This window comes from Pristiophorus japonicus, chromosome 16 (assembly GCF_044704955.1).
Source record: "Pristiophorus japonicus isolate sPriJap1 chromosome 16, sPriJap1.hap1, whole genome shotgun sequence".
Classification (NCBI taxonomy): domain Eukaryota; kingdom Metazoa; phylum Chordata; class Chondrichthyes; family Pristiophoridae; genus Pristiophorus; species Pristiophorus japonicus.
In genome coordinates this window covers 88472478-88495347 of record NC_091992.1, presented here as the reverse complement: position 1 = coordinate 88495347, position 22870 = coordinate 88472478, and the positions used below count along the sequence as shown (strand labels likewise).

The 22870-nt window shown below is 43.3% G+C and overlaps 1 protein-coding gene across 1 annotated transcript in view; it reads left to right on the top strand.

Annotated features, from left to right (window-relative positions):
* Positions 1-22870, top strand: part of LOC139226206 (uncharacterized) — a 75726-nt gene that overhangs the window by 29609 nt on the left and 23247 nt on the right. Inside the window, exons 35-41 of the mRNA XM_070856836.1 lie at positions 70-240; positions 419-523; positions 3110-3205; positions 6459-6593; positions 18056-18134; positions 19788-20032; positions 22256-22323. Of these exons, the coding sequence (XP_070712937.1) occupies positions 70-240; positions 419-523; positions 3110-3205; positions 6459-6593; positions 18056-18134; positions 19788-20032; positions 22256-22323 (899 nt within the window). The remainder of the gene's footprint in view (positions 1-69; positions 241-418; positions 524-3109; positions 3206-6458; positions 6594-18055; positions 18135-19787; positions 20033-22255; positions 22324-22870) is intronic.

The following is a 22870-nucleotide window of genomic DNA, read 5'->3' as shown; positions in this document are numbered from 1 at the left end:
CACGTCTTGACATGTTTTATCTGTACAGTAAGCCAATAATGACAAGTTGTTTCATAATGTCACGACAAGGCTGCTATGATGGCGGAAGAGCTGAAAAAGGAGCAGGATACTAACGCTCATTTGGAAAGGATGAAGAAAAATCTGGAGCAGACCGTGAAAGACCTGCAACTCCGTTTCGATGAGGCAGAGCAGCTGGCATTGAAAGGTGGAAAGAAACAGCTCCAGAAACTGGAGGCCAGGGTATGAATTTTTAAGCAATATACATACCGGATTAGGATATTTTCTTTTGCTACCACCACCATCTTTTAGAATGATGTGGTCTTAAGCAGAGACAACCTTATAACGCTTCCACTGGACCAAATATAAATGCATTCAGGTGTTTTTTAGTTTTTTAAACGTGTTTTTATTTTCTTTGTAGGTACGTGAGCTTGAGAATGAACTTGAAGCTGAGCAAAAGCGGTGTGCAGAGGCAATTAAAGGTGTTCACAAATTTGAAAGGAGGGTCAAGGAGCTCTTCTTCCAGGTAAGGAGATCTATTTTGAATAGCCTTTTAATCTTTAAAAAATGAACACTTCCCCCCTGCTCTTCTGAAGTTGCTGACTCTTACTGCAGTATGATTCCAGGAACACTGGGCATCCTCCAGTATCTGAACCAAGTAACCATTCTTCATGAAAGCTCAGCCAGTGTGTGATGGCAGGCTATTTGACTATGTGCCCAATTCTGTTCTCACTCGACAGCCACACATGCATACATTCCAGCAGTTGACAATGGATAATAACAGGAGTGGGAACTTTGGCTGATTTTCCCTTCTCTGGCTAAGGGTTACTGAGAGCAATTGTACTGCCCCAACTTCAGCCCTGATTGAGATCAGATAACGCAAAGGGGAAGTGAAGGTGGAATCTTCTGGTCTCTGGCTCAGTCCCACAATGAAAAGCAATTTTACCCAATAATTGATCTAAAGAGCTTGTATTTACATCTTTCATTTCTTGTTTCTCAATCAATTTCTCAGCAATAAGAACATAACATAAGAAATAGGAACAGGAGTAGGCCATATGGCCCCTCGAGCCTGCTCTGCCATTCAATAAGATCATGGCTGATCTGATCATGGACTCAGCTCCACTTCCCTGCCCGCTCCCCATAACCCCTTATCCCCTTGTCGTTTAAGAAACTGTCAATTTCTGTCTTAAATTTATTCACTGTCCCAGCTTCCACAGCTCTCTGAGGCAGCGAATTCCACAGATTTACAACCCTCTGAGAAGAAATTTCTCCTCATCTCAGTTTTAAATGGGTGGCCCCTTATTCTAAGATCATGCCCTCGAGTTCTAGTCTCCCCCCATCAGTGGAAACATCCTCTCCGCATCCACCTTGTCAAGCCCCCTCATAATCTTATACGTTTCGATAAGATCACCTCTCATTCTTCTGAATTTCAATGAGTAGAGGCCCAACCTACTCAACTTTTCCTCATAAGACAACTTCCTCATCCCCGGAATCAACCTAGTGAAGCTTCTCTGAACTGCCTCCAAAGCAAGTATATCCTTTCCTAAATATGGAAACAAACTGCACGCAGTATTCCAGGTGTGGCCTCACCAATACTGGTCATTATTCATATATGTGTGGCAAGGCAGGTTGAGAGAGTAGTTAAAAAAGCTTATGGGATCCAGGGCTTCACGAATAGAGGTATAGAGTACAAAAGCATGGATATTATGATGAATCTGTATAAAACAGTAGTTTGGCCTCAACTGGAGTATTGTGTCCAATTCTGGGCACCGCACCTTAGGAGGATAAGTACCTGAAAAAAAAATTGAAGGGCTACGGGAATAGGGCAGGGGAGTGGGACTAACTGAAGTGCTCTTGCAGAGGGCTGGCACGGGCTCGACGGGCCGAATGGGCTTCTATGCTGTTACCATTCTATGATTTTATTCTATGGGGAATAAATTGCCCCCCGCCTAAAACACGGCACACGCAGCTCATTTCGATGTTTTTTACTGCAGCTGCGGTTCAACTCGACTCTTTTGGAAAATTTTGCTCTTTGTTTTTTGTTTTGATCCGGAAGACGGCCATAATGGGGGGCCATGACTACACCTGAAGGGCAAAAATGCAGCGGTGACAGCAACTGAGGGGTGGAATTTGAGGACTTAAAGGGGAGAGCCTCCTTGCTTTTTAAACTTCGGCCCACTGGGCCAACAGGGAGGGTTTTGGCTGGGCCCAGCAGCCTGACACCCAAGATGGGGTGCCAGGCTGCCTGTTGGCGGCCCGGTTGAAGCCGGGGGCATAATTGTTGGGACGACCTGGCAGTCAGCCGGAAAAGAAAATGTGGCAGCAGCGACAGTGTGCCCTCCACTTTCAGGAAAGCCGCACCACCATTGCAAAAGTCCACAGCCTCACTGATAACCGGGGAAAAGGTTGTTTTGGCTCCACCAGGCAGGCCGAAGATTTTCCCAGGGGAATGTTGCCGTCGGGTTAGATCGACCGGTGTGCACAGTGATGATGTGCTTAAGTCGGATCAGCAGCAGCGGACCGGTTAGGGGCACCACCGGGAAAACTCGGGAGGACAATTGGGCTAGCAGCGGCTATTCCACCAAAAGTCGGCGGTCATTCCACTCCGCAGTGTGGTCGCCGATTTGCGGTGGTAATAGGCCTTAAGGAAAGGGGCAATTTCGGTCCCTAAATCTCTTGACAGTATGTTCGTGATGGTTATTCAGCCACAGAAAATGTCAAGGACAACCTTCACTGAGCATGATTCTGTTCTCACCCATCATCCACAGACATACAGTTCCCACAGGAGTAACTGGATACTGACCAAGAGTAGAAGCCTTGGCTGATACTCGCATTCCTTAGCCCAACAGTACTGAGACCAATTGTAGAGGTCCTACCACTGTCCTCCCTGAGATCAGCTAACTCGAAGAGACTATGGATCAAACTTGGGATCTTCCTGCTCAGTATGACTTAACTCATAGAAAAAAAAACATGAAGCAATCAAGAGTTATTCTGTTAACTTTTAGCCATTTTTTACTTTTAATACAGGCATGCAAATGAAGTGCTTTTCAAAATGCAATGTAACTAGTACACATACTCTATATACTTTTCTATTCACAAATTCTCCACGTAGACTGAAGAAGACAGAAAGAATAATCTGAGACTTCAGGACCTGGTTGACAAACTGCAACTGAAAGTTAAGACCTACAAGAGGCAGTCTGAGGAGTCTGTAAGTAACAGTTATATTTTCTGCTGTTACTTTCAAAGGCAAGCATGTTGCAAAATAAATGCGATCCATCTTAATCCATGTTGTTGTGTTTATGCATTTATCCTTTGGTCATTGAGTTATAGCAAAGCTTTAAAATTAGAACTAAAAGTTACCGTTTTTTTCAAAATCTTTATTTTGCCCCAAATATGCAATAAACAGCGAAGAATGTTTTAAATTACAACAACTTGTATTTAAATTGCACCTTTAACATAGTAAACTTCCTAATCTGAGGAAGGATGTTCTTGCTATTGAGTGAGTGCAGCGAACGTTCACCAGACTGATTCCAGGGATGGCTGGACTGACATATGAGGAGAGACTGGATCAACTGGGACTTTATACACTGGAGTTTAGAAGGATGAGAGGGGATCTCATAGAAACGTATAAGGGACAGGTTAGATGCGGGAAGAATGTTCCCGATGTTGGAGAAGTCCAGAACCAGGGGACACAGTCTTAGGATACGGGGTAGGCCATTTAGGACTGAGATGAGGAGAAACTTCTTCACTCAGAGTTGTTAACCTGTGGAATTCCCTGCCGCAGAGAGTTGTTGATGCCAGTTCATTGGATATATTCAAGAGGGAGTTAGATATGGCCCTTACGGCTAAAGGGATCAAGGGGTATGGAGAGAAAGCAGGAAAGGGGTACTGAGGTGAATGATCAGCCATGATCTTATTGAATGGTGGTGCAGGCTCGAAGGGCCGAATGGCCTACTCCTGCACCTATTTTCTATGTTCTATGTTTCTATGTTTAAACACTGAGTCATATAAGGAGATATTAAGGCAGATGACCAAAAGCTTGGTCAAAGAGGGAGGTTTTAAGGAGTGTCTTAAAAAAGGAAAGAGAGGTAGGGAAGTGGAGAGGTTTAGAGTGGGAATTTCAGAGCTTAGGGCAATGGAAGCTGAAACCATGCCACCAATGGTGGAGCAGTTAAAATCGGGGTGCTCAAGCAGAGCAGAATTTGAGGAGAGCAGATATTTGGAGGGTTGTTGGACTGGAGGAGATTAGAGATAAGGAGGGATGAGGTCATGGACAGATTTGAAAACAAGGATGAGAATTTAAAAATCAAGACATTGCTTAACTGCGAGCACGGGGAGATGGGTGAATGGAACTTGATGCGAGTTAGGGCATGGATATCAGAATTTTGGATGCTCTCATGTTTAACAAGTTAAAAACTGGGAGGTCAGCCAGGAGTATGTTTGAATAGTGAAGTCCAGAGGTAACAACGGCATGGATGAGGGTTTCAGCAGTAAATGAGCTGAGGTAGACATCAGTGGTCTTAGTGATGGCACGGATATGTGGTTGGAAGCTCATCTCAGGGTCAAATATGAAACCAAGGCTGCTAACAGTTTGTTTCAGCCTCAGACTGTTGCGGGTGGAGGGATGCAGTCTGTTATTAGGGAATGGGGTTTTTGGTGGGAACCGAAGATAATGGCTTCGGTCTTTGCAATATTTAGTTGGAGGAAACTTTCATTCATCCGGTATTGGATGTCAGATAAGCAATGTGACAATATAGAGACAGTGGAGGGGTCGAGTGAGGTGGTGGTGAGGTAGAGCTGGGTAGCGACAGCATACTTGCAGAAACTGATGCTGTGTTTTTGATGATGCCCCCAAGGGGCAGCATGTAGATGAGAAATAGGAGGGGGCTGTGGATCCTTGGGGGACTCCAGGGGTAAAAGTATGGAAGTGGGAAGAGAAGCCATTGCAGGTTGTGGTTTTGGGAGGTGCTGTCAAAGAAGCCTTGGCAAGTTGGTGCAATGCATCTTGTAGATGGTATACACTGCAGACATGGTGTGCTGGTGGCAGAGGAAGTGAATGTTTAAGGTGGGGTTGAATTTCTTTAATGTTGTTACAGCTGCACTCATCCAGGCAATTGGAGAATATTCCATCAAACTCCTGACTTGTGCCTTGTAGATGGTGGAAAGGCTTTGGGGAATCAGGAAGTGAGACACTCACTGCAGAATGCTCCTAACTTGCTCTTGTAGCCACAGACTGAATGCTATTTAAAATTTTTTGTTAACAAGGACTCAGTAGAGGTCAATGAGTTGCTTAGGTCATTTTAATAGTACCTTTGCATTGATTGCAGTTATATTGAAGACAGCGTGAGGCAGTCTCACACCTTTTCTAATTTATGGATAACTCTAATAAGGACATAGGAACATTAGGAACAGGAGTACGTCATTCAGCCCCCTCAAGTCTGCTCCACCATGCAATTAGATCATGGCTGATCTGCACCTCAACTCCATTTATCGCCTTTGCTAAATATATCTTGATACCGTTATCTAAAAAAAAATCTATCGATCTTCGTCTTGAATATATCAATTGAGCCCCCAGTATCCACAGCCTTTCGGGGAGGAGAGTTCCAGACTTCCACTCCCCTTTGTGTGAAAATGTGCTTCCTGATTTTGCGCCTGAATCCTGCAATGTTGAATTACACTACTGTTTTGTTGTTACATCAACTGTTTTGTTAACATGAAGCTGAAACTGATTTCAAGTCAACTTACTTTTCCCATGTTAAAATATTTTTCAACAAACTGATGTAAGTCATGCAGGTAGATCTTCCCCATGAGCGGTGTTCAGGTGGCCAGCCAGCCGACCGCACCAGCCCGCTGCCCTGTAGTTGTGACTGAAGACTCAGTCCATTTTGGAGGTGGGGCAACATAAATGAGTGGCAGAAAGCTTTGGCAGTTTCAGAAGTGCAAACGATGAAGGGAATTTGCGTGTAGAATGTATCAGCGTAAAACTGGCAGGGATCAGTTAATCTTGACTGTCCTCTGAAAAGAACGGTGCAACATCGTTCTTATGCTGTAGCTATGCTGAAACCAGTAAATTATGGGCTGGTAACTTAGTGCTGCTTACTCTGCATTGCTGTAGGCTGGTACTTGTCTTATAATAATGTCTGTAAGATAACTGAACCAGAAAGTTGAAGGTCAAAATTTTAGCCTCCAGCTGGTGCCAAATTGAAGTGATGTCAGATTACCTCCCTCACATCCCATGATAAATACAGAAGTGGTATGGTATTTGGTTCAATTATACTGCATAATTTGTGTCCCTGAAATGCTACAACCACTTGGCAGCGATACAAAATATGTAGTGTAACTGTCCTCTATTTTCTTCTTAGATTGATGTTGCTTGCTTGATAAAGATGATGCTTTCACAACTATTAGTGCCATTGCCTATCGAAACTAGTCGCATCAGCTTTATCTACTTTTCCTTTCAGGAGGAACAAGCCAATGTCCACTTATCCAAATTTAGGAAGGTACATAATGAACTGGAAGAAGCAGAAGAGCGTGCTGATATTGCAGAGTCTCAAGTCAATAAACTCAGGGCTAAAAGTCGTGATTTTGCTAGCAAGGTAATGTGTGTATTGTAAATTCAAACTTAATGCATTGGTATGCTATATAATGATTAGTCAAATCTTTCAAATAATGTGGAAAATAATGGGCCAGATTTTGGAAGTAGCAGGGCATCTAAATGTGTCTGACCCTTCAGCTCAAAAAAATCTTTGCCCACAAAGATGCTGGAAGTACGAGCTGATAACAGCGCAAGAGTGAGACAAGACATCTGGGACATGAGTGAGCAGGGAAACCAACAGGGTATCTCCTTATCCAATGAGATTTAAGGACTGGGAAATAAACAAAGGAAGAACTGAGGAGCAGGGTGGATTAAAGCGGGTGAATTCAATGCCAAATCAGGTACAGAAAGAGAAATAAAGAGAGGGAAAGAAATTTTGGATTAAGATAGGAAGAAAATGGGATTAATGGGTCATTTTCCGGTTGGCAAACAGTAACTAGTGGGGTGCCGCAGGGATCGATGCTGGGTCCTCAACTATTTACAATCTATATTAATCACTTGGACCGAGTGTAATGTAGCCAAGTTTGCTGATGATACAAAGATGGGTGGGAAAGCAAGTTTTGAGGAGGACACAAAAAATCTGCAAAGGGATATAGACAGGTTATTTTAGTGGGTAAAAATTCAGCAGGTGGAGTATAATGTGGAAAAATGTGAGGTGATCCACTTTGGCAGAAGAAATAGAAAAGCAAATTATAATTTAAATGGAGAAAAATTGCAAAGTGCAGTACAGAGTGACCTGGGGGTCCTTGTGCATGAAGCACAAAGTTAGTATGCAGGTACAGCAATTAATCAGGAAAGTAAATGGAATGTTGGCCTTTATTGCAAGGGGGATAGAGTGTAAAAGCAGAGAAGTCCTGCTACCACTGTACAGGGTATTGGTGAGGTCACACCGAGGGTACTGCATACAATTTTGGTCTCCATATTTAAGGAAGGATATGCTTGCATTGGAGACTGTTCAGAGAAGGTTCACTAGGTTGATTCCAGTGATGAGAGGGTTAACTTATGAAGATAGGTTGAGTAGGTTAGACCTATACATATTGGAGTTCAGAAGAATGATAGGTGATCTTATCAAAGCATATAAGATAATGAAGGGACTCGACAAGGTGGATGCAGAGAAGATATTTCCACTCATAGATGGAACTAAAATTAGGGGACATAGTTTCAGAATAAGGGGCCGCCCATTTAAAACTGAGATGAGGAGGAATTTCTTCTCTCAGAGGGTTGTAAATCTATGGAATTCTCTGCCCCCGAGAGCTGCGGAAGCTGGGTCATTGAATATATTTAAGGCGGAGATAGACAGATTTTTGAGCGATGAGGGAATAAAGGGTTATGGGGAGCGGGCAGGGAAGTGGAACTGAGTCCATGATCAGATCAGCCATGATCTTATTAAATGGCGGAGCAGGCTCGAGAGGCCAGGTGGTCTACTCCTGCTCCTATTTCTTATGTTCTTAAAATAAATAAAAAAGAAACGTAAGAAAAAAATTTACATTTTTAAACTTGGCATTTTAAAAATTTCACCGAAAAATTCAAAAACTTGAAGGAATGAGACTCCACATTTGTAATGATTAATTTCCAGAACCAGAGAGAGTGATTGATAATCATTAACAATTAAAAGGATAATTATGCCATTCATTGCTAATTACTAGCCCTAAATATATGTGGTGGGTTTAGTTCGTATCTACTGCGCAAATACAGTAACTTCATGACATTTAATGCATGTCAATGGTGAGGCAGACAGCAAAATGTCATTTTCAAGAAGCCAATGGTGGAACAGGACAACTGAGATAGTAACATCTGGATAATTGAGTTGAGCCACGGATCTGCTCCTTGCCTGAAGTTGCTGTATCATTTGCACGTAAATAGCGGCGAGCGCTGTTAGCCACACTGTTATTTTGACAGTAAATTCTTGTGTAATAGATGTCAAAGTATCACTAACAGATATAACCACATCAGCCTTGATATAACTATTGTTTTTAATTTTACTTTGCAGAAAGGACTAGAAAGTGAAGAGTAAACCCAATTTAGAAATTCAGTGGTGATTACAAGAAATCTGCATAATGTGAATTTCTTTGTTGCTCAATTAAAAAAAATAAAACCGTAACTCCTTTGCAATCCATATATTTGTTTGTCAGCTTTATTTGATATTAATTTTTGACTTCTTTTATTGATCATTTAAACCTGTCTAATATTTAGGAGAAATTGAATATTAACTTCTATGGTTCCTATTTGTTCTTGAAAATGTTGGATAGATTTCTCATTGTTCCTACAATATGACTAAAAAGTGTGCTATTTTTGTTGATATATTTTGTCTTATGTGTGAGAGAGAAAATCAGGAATCAGTATTATGGTTTATTCATATTTGTGAAACACCCAAAATTAGAGTCTTTGCAAAACCAAGAGCATAAATCCAGTTGCCAGAAATTGGATGCATACGTTCTATTGGCTTCTGAAGGACGAGGTAGCCCAATTGTAGGCCAGCTGTAGGAGTAATATTGCATTGATTTGATATATCCATCAATGCAAAACAAGTATAACTGGGGAACCATGTCAATGATCTGACTGTGCAATGCACTGTTGCATTGAGAAGGATAGGCAGAAAGAAAAAGGAGGTGGGGTAGCTCTGTTAATAAAAGATGAGATCAGTGCAGTAGTGATAAATGATATTGGCTCAGAAGATCAAGATGTGGAATCAGTTTGGGTGGAGCTAAGAAATAATAAGGGAAAGACGTCACTGGTGGGAGTAGTCTATAGGTCCCCTAACAGTAGCTACACTGCAGGGCAGAGTATAAATCAAGAAATAATGGAGGCTTGTAAGAAAGAGGATTGGGAAATTTCTAGAAACCAGCAAAGGATGACTAAAAAATAAAAATGAGAGAGAAGATAGATTATGAGAGTAAACTAGCGAGAAATATAAAAACAGACACTAAGAGCTTTTATAGGTATATAAAAAGGAAGAATGTAGCTAAAGTAAATCTTGGTCCCATAGAGGATGAGTTTGGGGAATTAATAATTGGAAACAGGCAAATGGCAGAGACTTTGAACAAATATTTTGTAACGGGTCTTCATGGTAAAAGACACTAAAAGCATCCCAATAATAATAGATAATCAAGGGGCTATAGGGAGGTGGGAACTTAAAACAATCACTATCACTAGAGAAAAAGTACTAGGCAAACTAATGGAACTAAAGATGGACAAGTCCCCTGGACCTGATGGCCTGCATCCTAGAGTCTTAAAAGAAGTGGCTGCAGAGATAGTGGATGCATTGGTTGTAATTTACCAATATTCCCTGGATTGTGCAGAGGTCCCAGCGGATTGGAATGAAGCAAATGTAACGCCCCTATTCAAGAAAGGAAGGAGACAGAAAGCATGCAACCAAAGACCAGTTAGCCTATCATCTGTCATTGGGAAAATGCTGGAGTCCATTATTAAGGAAGTAGTGGCAGGACACTTAAAAAAATTGTAATACAATCAAGCAAAGTCAGCATGGTTTTATGAAAGGGAAATTATGATTGATAAATTTGCTAGAGTTCTTTGAGGATGTAATGAGCAGGATAGATAAAAAGGGAACTAGTAGATGTTGTGTATTTGGATTTCCAGAAGGCATTTGATAAATTGCCACATAAAAGGTTCTGCACAAGATAAGAGCTTACGGGGTTGGGGGTAATATATTAGCATGGAAAGAGGATTGGCTAATGAGCAGAAAACAGAAAGTTGGGATAAATGGGTCATTTTCATGTTGGCAAACTGTAACTAGTGGAGTGCCACAGCAATCAATGCTGAGACCTCAACTATTTCCAATTTATATTAATGACTTTGATGAAAGGACCGAGTATAATATAGCCAAATTTGCTGATGATACAAAGATAGATGGGAAAGCAAGCTGTGAAGAGGACACAATGAATCTGCAAAGCGATATAGATAGGTTAAGTGAGTGGACAAAAATTTGTCAGATGGATTATAATGTGGGAAAGTGTGAGAGTATCCACTTTGATAGGAAGAATAAAAAAGCAAATTATTATTTAAATGGTGACTACAAAATTCTGCGGTACAGAGCAATCTGGGGTCCTTGTACATGAAACACAAAAAAATTACAGTAAGTAATTTGGAAGGCAAATAGAATGTTGATCTTTATTGCAAGAGGGATGGAGTATAAAAGTCTTGCTACAACTGTACAGGGTATTGGTGAAACTGCGCCTGGAGTACCACATATAGTTTTGGTCTCCTTATTTAAAGAGGGATATACTTGCATTGGAGGCAGTTCAGAGAAGGTTCACTTGGTTGATTTCTGAGATGAAGGAGTTGTCTTATGAAGAAAGGTTGAGCAGATTTGGCCTGTACTCATTGGAGTTTAAAAGAATGAGAGGTATTGAAACATATAGGATTCTGAGGGGGCTGGACAGGGTAAATGCAGAGAGGGTGCTTCCCCTCATCGGGGAATCTAGAACTAGGGGATATAGTTTCAGAATAAGGGGTCGCCCATTTAAAATGGAGATGAGGAGGAATTTCTTCTCTCAGGGGTTCGTGAATCTTTGGAATCCTCTACCCCAGAGAGCTGTTGACGCATATGAATGGACAGTGACAGTACATGTGAGGTCAGTGATGTATCCGGATGGATACTGACAATATTAGTGAGGGCAGTGATGCAAATGGATAGACAATCATTGAATATATTTAAAGTGGAGATAGACAGATTTTTGAAAGATAAGGGAGTCAAGGGTAATAGGGAATGGGCAGAAAAGTGGCGTTGAGGCCAAGATCAGATCATCCATGATCTTATTGAATGGCGGGAGAGGCTTGAGGGGCCAAATGGCCTACTCCTGCTCCTATTTCTTATGTTCTTATGCAAGAATACCTAGTAATTTGTAACTGTAATTTTGAATGTTATTAATGTGAACAAGAGCTGACTGCCCTGCCAGCTCACTCCTAACATTAAAATGTAATCAGCAATCAGAGACTGGTGATTAGAGCTCTGTGCATACATGAAAGCACAGAGTTCCAATTTTCCTAGGCTGTACAGTGACAGAGTGCCATCTGCATGCATGCCCTCATACCACTAGGTGTAACATTTTCTTAAAAGCACATATTAACTGAATGTTTAGTGTACCAGAGCTACTCTACCTATGCACCACAACTTCCATACGTAACTAAACACATCGGGCCATCAAATTTGGTAGGTTCAGCATTGGTTTGATATTTCCTCTTTTTCCTAACATGCATACATAGAAGCTGGACTGGAATCTACTAGTCGTGTCCTAAGGTTTGTACACTGCCTCAATTAGCTCACCTTTGAATTGTCTTACATTACCTAGTCCAACTTATCTTAATTGTTATATGCAGAGCTAATCACCATAGAATAGCATGTACAATATGTGAAATCAGTTAATTGTTTCTTGACATAGAGATCAAAGTCAAATCAGAAATAAAGATGTATTGCCTAATACTACTTAATTTAACAACAGAAAATACTAGAAATTCTCAGCTGGTCAGGCAGCATCTGTGGAGAAATATTATTTATTTAACAATGTCTATGTTAGCACAATTAATCCCAACACAAAAATTAAGTACTTGCAGTCCCCCTCGCGCTGCAGCATGACAGAGAGATGGAGCAGAGGCAGTAAAGAAGGTATGCTGCTCGCAGAGGGCGGAGGAGTGGGAGAAGTGCTCTCAACAGGAGGCCTTACCAACCTATGGTCTTCTCCTACTGGCATCTAAGCCATGAGAAGTGTGTTTGGCAGCTGCACTTCACCAAGGAGGTGTTCACAAAACTCTGACACCTCTTGGAACCAGACCTGCAGCCTCAGAGCAGGGTCAGATGGCTCTACAATAGCTCTCAAGATGATGGTGGCCCTGAATTTTTAAGCCAGTGGATCCTTCCAGGCTGGAACAGGCAACATAGCAGTTCACCATTCATCACTGCATTTGGGAGATCACAGAGAGAAGCAGGAGGAGCACACATATGGCTTTGCCAGAATATCGGGCTTCCCCATGTGTGCAGGGCATCATCGACTGCATACACATGGCTTTACGAGTGCCGCATATCAAAGACTACCACTCAATTAATATGTAGTTGATATGCGACCATGCCTAGCACATCATGATAGTGAATGCCCAGTATCTTGCCAGCAGCCATGATTCCTTAATCCTGCAGCGTGGAGGTCCCGACCTGCAAGAAACCACCAGCCGCAGGTTGGGACCATAAAAGGAGTGGAGGTGCGGCAGCCCGGGAGCAGCATGGAGGCCACTTCAGGGAGCAGTGCAAGCTGGTGCAGGAGGGCAACGACTTGGAGAAGGGCGACTGAATTGGAAGTCACCAAAATCAAGGTCACTAATTAGAGCGTGGGCGGGTACAGCAGGAGAGGTGGCAAGCAGCAGAGGAGCAGCGAGGTCGGGGCGAAGGAGCAGCGAGAGATAGTAGAGCGATGTGATCGGGGCCCAGGAGAGGCGTGAGTTCGGGGCCCAGAAGAGGCAAGGGCCCAGGGGCAGCATGGGCAGCCCACACTGCGATAATTGTGCGCACTAGGTCCGTGTAGCAGAGCTGGTCTCCAGTCGTCTTGGTTAATCCTTGTCACTGGAACAAGACCTAGCTCTGTCAAGCCCATGTGGTGGCTGGTGTGCAACGACCACCGCACGTTAAAAAAATCCATGCACAGGCATCTTCCACTCTTCAATATGTAGTTCTGGACATGGAATGTCAGGTCCTTCATTGAAATACCTGTGAACTCAACACTTTTTGGTGTGGAAGCAAGTCATCCTCGATATGAGGGACCACCTAAGAAGAAGAAGAATCCTGCACCAGTCTGCTGTGCCAGCAATCTTCTAGCCACCACATTGAACCCAAGGGTAGCTGCAAGCCAACAGGAGCTAACTGCTCTTCACCTAGCTGATGACTCCCCTCCGCAACCCCACCACTCATGGCCAGCGCTCACATAATGACAGGCATGCTGTCATGGGGAATGTCATTGATATATCATCAGGGTGCTCAAAGAATGGTACCGCTGCCTGAACCATTTGGGAGGAGCTCTCCAGTACGCACTAGAGTGGGTGTCCCAATTTGTGGCAGTCTGCTGCATCCTCCGCAAATCTGCCATCATGAGGTCACAGCCCTTGCCACCAGGGGTTCCTCGGCCACCTCAGGAGGAGGAGGAGGAAAAGGAGGAGGAGGAAGAGGAGGAAGATGATGATCAGGAGGAAGGGAGGAGGCAGGCTGAAAATCCCCATTCTGGACAGGCTGTCCTTGACCACATCATCAGACTCTGCTTCCCCTGAATGAAATCCCAGATCCCATTGCTCAACACTTCCCCACCTTACCATTTCTCTGGCGCAGGTTTATTAATACAACTGAAAATGGGTTTATCACAATAAATAAGCATTTTTAATCAGTGTCCATTCCACCACTTGTGAGTAACCCGATTTTATATAACTGAAAATGACCGTAATAAACTATACAGAACCATTTGTTTGTAGTAAATTCAAAAGATGGTATTTAGAAGCTTTTAAAATGTACCTATTAGAGTCCTTGCACCTAAAAAGGCTTAATTTTAAGAGCCTCCTCAAAGGCCCATAAACGGGCGCAATTAGTGGAAACTCACCATGTCGAATAGTTCGATCTGGGGAGCATTGCCAGTTTTGTGGGCAGGGCTGGCTTCGAGCATGATGTTTTTTTAAGCTAGTGCAGGAGATTGCGGAAACTTGATTTGAGCTGAATGTAATTTGTGCTGGAAATTCCTTGATCTTTCGTGCAGGTTTTGCATATTTCAGATGAATTGTGCTGCAAAAGAAGTGAAACTTAACAGAAACTTCTGCTGAAGATATTTTAATGTATTGCAGGCAAGGAAGCTTGTGAATTTGGAATATAGATCATGGGTGTAGTTATATTGACATTCTTACATTCCTGTAAACTGATTTCTTCTTTCCAGGAATGTAAAAGGGACCTTCAATTAATCTCGATCTGACCCGAGAATTCTGCAGTGAGACAGGTCAATGGTTGTTGGATTTGACAGTGCATGGAGTAGAATTTTAGTCTAGTGAGCAGCTGGATTTCTGAATACTTTACAAACTTAAGCAGAGTAGGCTCTTTATTTTTAAGGGTGTGGGTGCCCTAGTCCATTCGATCAAGATATTCAAATTTACTGCCTGGATGTGACAGCCTGCACATTCATTTAAGCAATAATGGCCAGCTTGCCCTCAAGGATGTGATTTCAGAAAGAAAAAAGAAAGACTTGGATTTATATAGCACCTTTCATGACCACCGGACGGCTCAAAGCGCTGTACAGCCAATGAAGTACCTTTGGAGTGTAGTCACTGTTGTAATGTAGGAAACGCGGCAGCCAATTTGCACAGAAGTAAGCTCCCACAAACAGCTATGTGATAATGACCAGATAATTTGTTTTTGGTTATGTTGATTGAGGGATAAACATTGGCCAGGACAGCGGGGAGAACTCCCCTGCTCTTCTTCAAAATAGTGCCATGGGATCTTTTACGTCCACTTGAGAGAGCAGACGGGGCCTTGGTATAACATCTCATCTAAAAGACGGCACCTCCAACAGTGCGGTGCTCCCTCAGCACTGCACTAGAGTGTCAGCCTAGATTTTTTTTGTGCTCAACTTCCTGGAGTGGGACTTGAACCCACAAACTTCTGACTCTGAGGCGAGAGTGCTACCCACAATATCAATCTGATATTTACATAGCAATTACAACAGGGAATCAAGCCAATAATATGACCCAATAAGTTCACGTTTGTGTTTATCCTCCATACTAGCAGTAGTTCCAAATGCCAAGTGCCTACACTTTCCTCATTTCCCTTTATTTTCCTTATAGCCAGCTATAAATCAGTCCTTTAGCTATTAATTTCAAGACTTGTGTATCGATAGTATAAATTATGTCAGTTTCAGTATTATACCTTCTGAAGTGACGTATTCTATTGATTACAGTCCGGTGGAATAATAGTAGCTCCATAACTTTGTGAGGTGGTATGGATAGAGATTAAAGTTGAAGCCTTCAGCTAGTGTCCTTCTGAGCTACTAGTCTATACATGCTTAGAGAAACTCTAAGATCCAACCATAGGGATGTTGGGTGTCAGTGCTGCTGAGAAGCGAAGGATCTGGTGACTTTCAGAAAGAATGGCTGCGATTTCCCCAACCTTGAGGGGTGCGGTGTGGCTGGGATCAATGATGGGTCCCAACCCCACTGCTGGCTCAAGCGCATTGAGTAGAATGATTTTCCCTGATTGGGCTTGCTAAGCCCGCCATTTCCTGGGCACTTGAAGGAAGCGTGTCTGGTAATGTCACTTGATGGTGCATCATCAGAAAGTTTCCTTAAAGGGACCATGTGCAAATTAATTTTGAAAGTTGTGTAGTCAATGTGCTATAGCATCGAGGTGCTGCAAACACTGACAAGTACTGCACAAATGTGCACCCAGGCTCTCCCATGATTCCCTCCAGATGCCGAAGGAGGGAGTCACAGCACACAGGGAGGTTCTCTTCCCTTCCAATGGGCATAAGAATATAAGAACATAAGAATTAAGAACAGGAGTAGGCCATCTAGCTCCTCGAGCCTGCTCCGCCATTCAACAAGATCATGGCTGATCTGGCCGTGGACTCAGCTCCACTTACCCGCCCGCTCCCCGTAACCCTTAATTCCATTATTGGTTAAAAATTTATCTATCTGTGACTTGAATACATTCAATGGGCTAGCCTCAACTGCTTCCTTGGGCAGAGAATTCCACAGATTCACAACCCTCTGGGAGAAGAAATTCCTTCTCAACTCGGTTTTAAATTGGCTCCCCCGTATTTTGAGGCTGTGCCACCCAGTTCTAGTCTCCCCGACCAGTGGAAACAACCTCTCTGCCTCTATCTTGTCTATCCCTTTCATTATTTTAAATGTTTCTATAAGATCACCCCTCATCCTTCTGAACTCCAACAAGTAAAGACCCAGTCTACTCAATCTATCATCATAAGGTAACCCCCTCATCTCCGGAATCAGCCTAGTGAATCGTCTCTGTACCCCCTCCAAAGCTAGTATATCCTTCCTTAAGTAAGGTGACCAAAACTGCACGCAGTACTCCAGGTGCAGCCTCACCAATACCCTATACAGTTGCAGAAGGACCTCCCTGCTTTTGTACTCCATCCCTCTCGCAATGAAGGACAACATTCCATTCGTGTTCCTGATTACCTGCTGCACCTGCAAACTAACTTTTTGGGATTCATGCACAAGGACCCCTTAATTCCATTATTGGTTAAAAATTTATCTATCTGTGACTTGAATACATTCAATGGGCTAGCCTCAACTGCTTCCTTGGGCAGAGAATTCTGCACCGCAGCATGTTGTAATTTCTCCCCATTCAAATAATATTCCCTTTTACTGTTTTTTTCCAAGGTGGATGACCTCACACTTTCCGACATTGTATTCCATCTGCCAAACCTTAGCCCATTCGCTTAACCTATCTAAATCTCTTTGCAGCCTTTCTGTGTCCTCTACACAACCCGCTTTCCCACTAATCTTTGTGTCATCTGCAAATTTTGTTACACTACACTCTGTCCCCTCTTCCAGGTCATCGATGTATATTGTAAACAGTTGTGGTCCCAGCACCGATCCCTGTGGCACACCACTAACCACCGATTTCCAACCCGAAAAGGACCCATTTATCCTGACTCTCTGCTTTCTGTTAGCCAGCCAATTCTCTATCCATGCTAATACATTTCCTCTGACTCCGCGTACCTTTACCTTCTGCAGTAACCTTTTGAGTGTAAGAGACCTCCGCAGGAGACCAATGTAGCCTGGTTGCACAATGCATAGGAGGACACAAGCAGGGATGTCATAAGAAGGACCAGGCTACAGTAGCACAAACTTTTCAATGATCTCAGTGGATCACGAAACATTACTGCAAAGCCACATTCAACCTCATACTACTGTGCCACTCATCACATCCCCATCATTTGGACTTCCCTACCCTACTCCTGTACATTCTTATTCACACCAACTTAGCTTGCACCTCCACCCATCTATCTCTGCCTACATTATCACTTCCCCATCTCACTAGCCACCCCTCACACTGACCCTCATCCTAGTTCAATTTTACAAAACAACAACACACAAGGATAGGCACCTGTGTGTTTTAGCCAATGTTCATGTGAAGTTTCGGTTAATGTGCTGTCAAAAATTGAAATTTTTGTTTTAAACACTTTGCATTTTTGGACAGATTTGTGTGCACCTTTGGAAATGGCTTAGTGAGTTGCAGTGAATGGTGAGACATAACGGTACCCCCACAATGGCGATGAGTGTGAAAAGAATGGCTTGGGCATTGCAGGGATACTTTATGGAGCTGGTGTGGATGGTGCCAACCTGGCACATCATTTATCATTAAGCTGTACAGCATCAAGTAAAGTCAATCTGGCCAAAGTGAGGCCAGCTCTGGCTACCTGGGCAGCAATGTGGTCAGGTGCTGATGCCCTGTGTCCTCTGCAGCATCAATTGATTGCGGAGGAGGTTGGTGTTGTTCCTACTGCTGGTGTGCCTGGTGCTGCTGGTGTTAAGGCTGATCATGGTGCAATTTTGAAGATCACGGTGAGGTAGTTTCAAGGGTACAGATGCTGATAGAATATATAGCAGATGAACTTGAGATGACAGAAGTGATCTGTTAATGGTGAGAGAGGTTGTTCCAGTGAGGTGACTTGCAACCTGCATAAAGCTCAATCTTTCTTCCAACTGCAGTAAGCATCAGCTTCTGAGCTTGGAAAGTGAACAGCTGTGAGGTGGGAGCTTTTATAGTACATTTGCAGCTGTTAAGTAAAGACATGGGGCCAGACTTTACACTTTTCTGCAGATCGCCCATAAATGGGCGTTATTTCCAGCGTTGGCAGTTAATATGGGTTTTGAGATCGCCGGGTTATTGCCCATTTTCAAAACCCCAACATTCCACTTTATTAAATAGGCGTTACTGCGAGCGATGTGAAATGGGCATCAGCGTAAATTTTTTTGACCTTCTGCCGTAAACTGGCAACGTCGTTTCCCACGTTTCAGGAGGTCAGGGGTCATCAATACATGTGCAGAAGAGGAGAGAGAGAGAGAGGGAGCAGAGAGGAACTGAAAGCGTGTGTGGGTGTGTTGTGTGGTTGTTTGGCTTATGTGGAAGGTAGGAGGGAGATTTACCAGCAGCAAAAATAATTGAGTGCACAAATAACGTTGTTCGCATGGAGTTTTGGGGGGAAAAAATAGTTAAAATGGAAGGGACACAGCATGCTGTGGAGACTCTGGCGAAAGCAGTGAGGTGGGAGAGGAACTACTGGGAAGATGGAAACGAGCTCGGAGATTCTCCAATAAGGCAAATGCCTCCGTGGATTACGTTGGGGTTAATTGACCCGGGGGCGGGTGTGGGAAGCCCACTCCAAAGGTTTACCACATGATACGGGCCGAGGTGGTCTCGTCGGTGACGAATGAGGTGCGTGGGGGCAACCAGTGCCGCAAGCACTGGAACGACGTTGTCGGATCCGCCAGAGTAAATATTACATTTATTTACATGTACTTATATATTTATATAATTTGAATTGTAAATATAATAAGTGATTAAAATCAGATGTCTTGCACTTATACTGAGCATGTTTTACGCAAAGCCTGCATTGATGGTATATGTCTTTAGGTAAAGAATGATAATTTTCATAATAATCATGATTGCATCTGTCGGTTATGTGTTGTATCAGTCTCTGTGACAGTACCTATCAACAATCTCATGCAACGATCTCATGCCATGTCGTGCTGGTGTTACCTTTTACAGAAGAAGCTTTCGAAGAATAGGGCCGAGCAGCGGCGAACGGGTGCTGGGCCACCAGTCATCAGTGAGCTCGCCGACATCGAGGAGCGGGTGCCACCCCCGGTCAGCCACGAAAGCAGCAACAGAACCTGATGTGATGCCACATGAGTAAAGTATACACCATTGCGTGGTGTAAAGTCAATAGATGCTACACCCACTCATATTCGAACAATAATATATGATAGATAATTGATAAAAGTTATATCTAAATAATGATGGCCTCATGAGAATCATTGCAATGCAGAATTTGGTCATGGTCATGAAATGTGATGTCTGTGATGATTTTGATAGCAGTGGTGCTTTTTCGTGCATATGCTGTGTGTAGCATTGGAATCACCTTGTGACCCTAGTACCCCCTTCTCCTCTAATGACCTAATTCATGTTTTGTAGCTCAACCAGCAGCGCAGCCCCATGCAACACCACCGAGCCAAGAAGCTGGGGGTCCGGAGCCGGACTTTCCAGAGGATCATCCATCTGGTGCTGAGCAGACCCGATTATCGCCTGTGGAGCTGCAGGGTGCCTTCTCCATGGATGACAGTGCTGACTTCAAGGAGCCTACAGTGAGAAGCTCCATAATCCATTCGACACCGATTACATCTAGTGCTTCTGCAGCCATTCCCTCCTCCACCGTGGAGGTAGTGGGCCCAAGCACCTTGCTGCAGGGCACCAAGGTGTCTGCATGATGGCGTCGACCACATGGTGGTTGGTTCAACGCAGCAGGTCTGTTCCACGAGCAGTAGATCTGAACGAGGACATGGTATACTTGTCCAGGAGGAATGTTGACATAGGTTAGCAGATCCTACAGACAATGGGGGGCATATCCCAACAGCTGGCTAGCATGTCTGCCACCATGACCGAGTATGTGCTGCAGATGGCAGAGGCCCGGGAGGTGATAGCCAGGACCGGAGCATGGCACTGCACCCCAAGGTGCCGTACCCCCATTGCCAACGACACATAGCCAGGAGGAAGGTCTTGCTGCTGGCTCAGAGGATGTTCCTTCCTCGGGACTGTCCTCTCCCGTATCCAGCCAACCAGCGGATCTGCCATCATCCCTCCCAATGAAACAGTGCCTGAGGAGCTCCTCGGCAAGGCAGCTTGGAGTCAGGAGGGGAAGGAGAAGGGGCAGAGGTGGGGAGGAAAAGCGGGGTGGGGGGGAGGGGGGAGGAAAGTGAAGTGCATGGCTGCAGGAGTTGTATTGTTCACAGTTTTTTATGTTTTGGTTGCTATTTTGTTGGAAGGTTTGGGGGAAGGGGAGAGGGGGTACCTTGTTTTTTTTGCATTTGTGTTCTATGATTATGAAGTTTTGTTTGAAATGTGAACACTTTTCTGAATGATATAAATTTTATCAATTTGTTGTGGGTGAGATGGGGTGGGGTGGGGTGCTTTTTACAGTTATAATTATGATTTTATACAAATGTTCTCATTAAATGTTTATTATTTCACATAACCTTATTGCGCATTGTCTCAGATGAGACCACTTCTCCCTGTAAGTGCGTGGGGTATAAGTTCTCATCCTCATCCTCCTCAGTGTGCCACCTCTTGGATTGGGCACATAATGCTCTTGAATATACCTTCTGCCATCTCTAGTCTGCAGCATGTGTGTAGTCATCAAGACAGGCTGAGAAATTACAGGTCCCATTACAATAACAATCAATATTATTCCTATTGTTCACAAACAATAAATTTGCCTACTAAAATACTTAAAATAAATTCAAATCGTCCACAGATGTTCAAATCACCTTAAAAGAACTGCACAGTACATCAAAACTCCCCAGAACTTGAAGCAGCCTTTTATATGAACCAACATGGCGTCCATACCATTGGGTTCAGTTTAGGTGAGAGCAACTTTTTCTCAGCGGTTTTTTCGGCGAGCGATATTTTCGGCGATATGTGGCCGAGGTGCCGAAAGTAACGCTCGCCGATATTATGGGTGTTAGTTTTGCCTATTCTGATCTTTACGGCAAAAAAAAAGTGGGCGGCCGGTAATATTAATTCTCAACGTTAACTACATGCCGAAAGTAATGCTCGGTGATAAGTGAGCGATACATGGGTGTTAGTTTCCATTTTGTTGCTAAATTGGCGATACCTGGGCATTATACCTCATCTCAGCATTAAAATGGACGTTAAGTGGGTGGTATCGATGCAAAAAAGGGGGAAAGTCTAGGCCATGGTCACACAACTCCAGACCTCCTTACTTGACATGATCCTCGAGCAGTGCACCATAGACCCTATGGACGACCATCTAAAGGTGAGCTCAAACTGCTTTTTTAAGTAGCTGTTAACAAGGACATAATGACCTGAATCGCCATCGCACCGCAACGTGTCGGGTCTGCTCAACACTGACAGATTCGACATTTGGGAAAGACGCATGGGTCCCGACCCTCTGTCCAAAAAAATTCCCACCCATCCGGTCATCGATCCCCCGAAAAATTCCCCCCAATGTTTGGGAAAGATGCAGGAAAGTGGCAGTGTAAACATCATTGTTGTAAGTACAAAATTTTATTTTAATCAACTATGTATTTGAAAATCTCCCATTCAATTTCAGGGTAAATTTTCTTTACCTTAAATACTTTTGTCCAAAGTTACTGACAGTTTGGGAGTAACAGCGCCTCTTGCGATTGGAAATATTCAGGTTGCTAATATTGATAAGGAGTGTGAAACGATTGCAGATAACAATGGAATTGTAATGCAAGTGATCGCTGCCTTCAAACTTTCGGACTTTTGATTCATTTTACTCTGATTTAATGGGAGAGGGTTTTTAAAAAAATGTTCTGGGGGCTCCTGCATTACTTTGTCCCAGTCTGTGTCAACACGTTTTCCATGCATCTCCTAACTACCCGAGTTTTATTTGTTGCTAGTTTGTTAACGCGAGCTACAAAGCAATTAATGAAACGCATCTTAACTATAGGGCTCTTCAAATAGATCTGTACTTCAATTCAAAACAAGCGCCTATATTTACTTTCCATCTTTCAAGTCGTACTTGACCCGTTCGCTCTGACAAGGGTCACACTTTGATCTGGCAGATTCCGGGTGTTGAGAAATATGAGCCCGACTTTGCCGCAGTCAGTGAACTTCGCCTATGCTGCTACTCATACAATTATTACACATGAGCGGAGTCCCTTGTCTCTCGCATCATTGTCATTGTTTAAATAAGGTAAATAAAGATCGGTAAAATGAATTAGTATATAACGCACCTGCACATAAAATCTTTACTTCTGCTTAGTTATTGAAGAGCATTGCATTTTAATCAACTATGTATTAGAAAACCTCTTCACTGCAATCATAGTGTCTGGAGTTTCTCACCAAAAGTCATTATAATTGTCGTTATTCCCAGTCTGTCCTGCTCTATTTTCCTATTAAACAGCTATTTACTCGAAATTAAAGTCTGTTTAAGCGTGGCTATTTTATTTTTACATTTGGGAATAATTCCTGGTGCAGTCACTGAAAGCAGCAAACCCCTAGCTCTCTCCAAC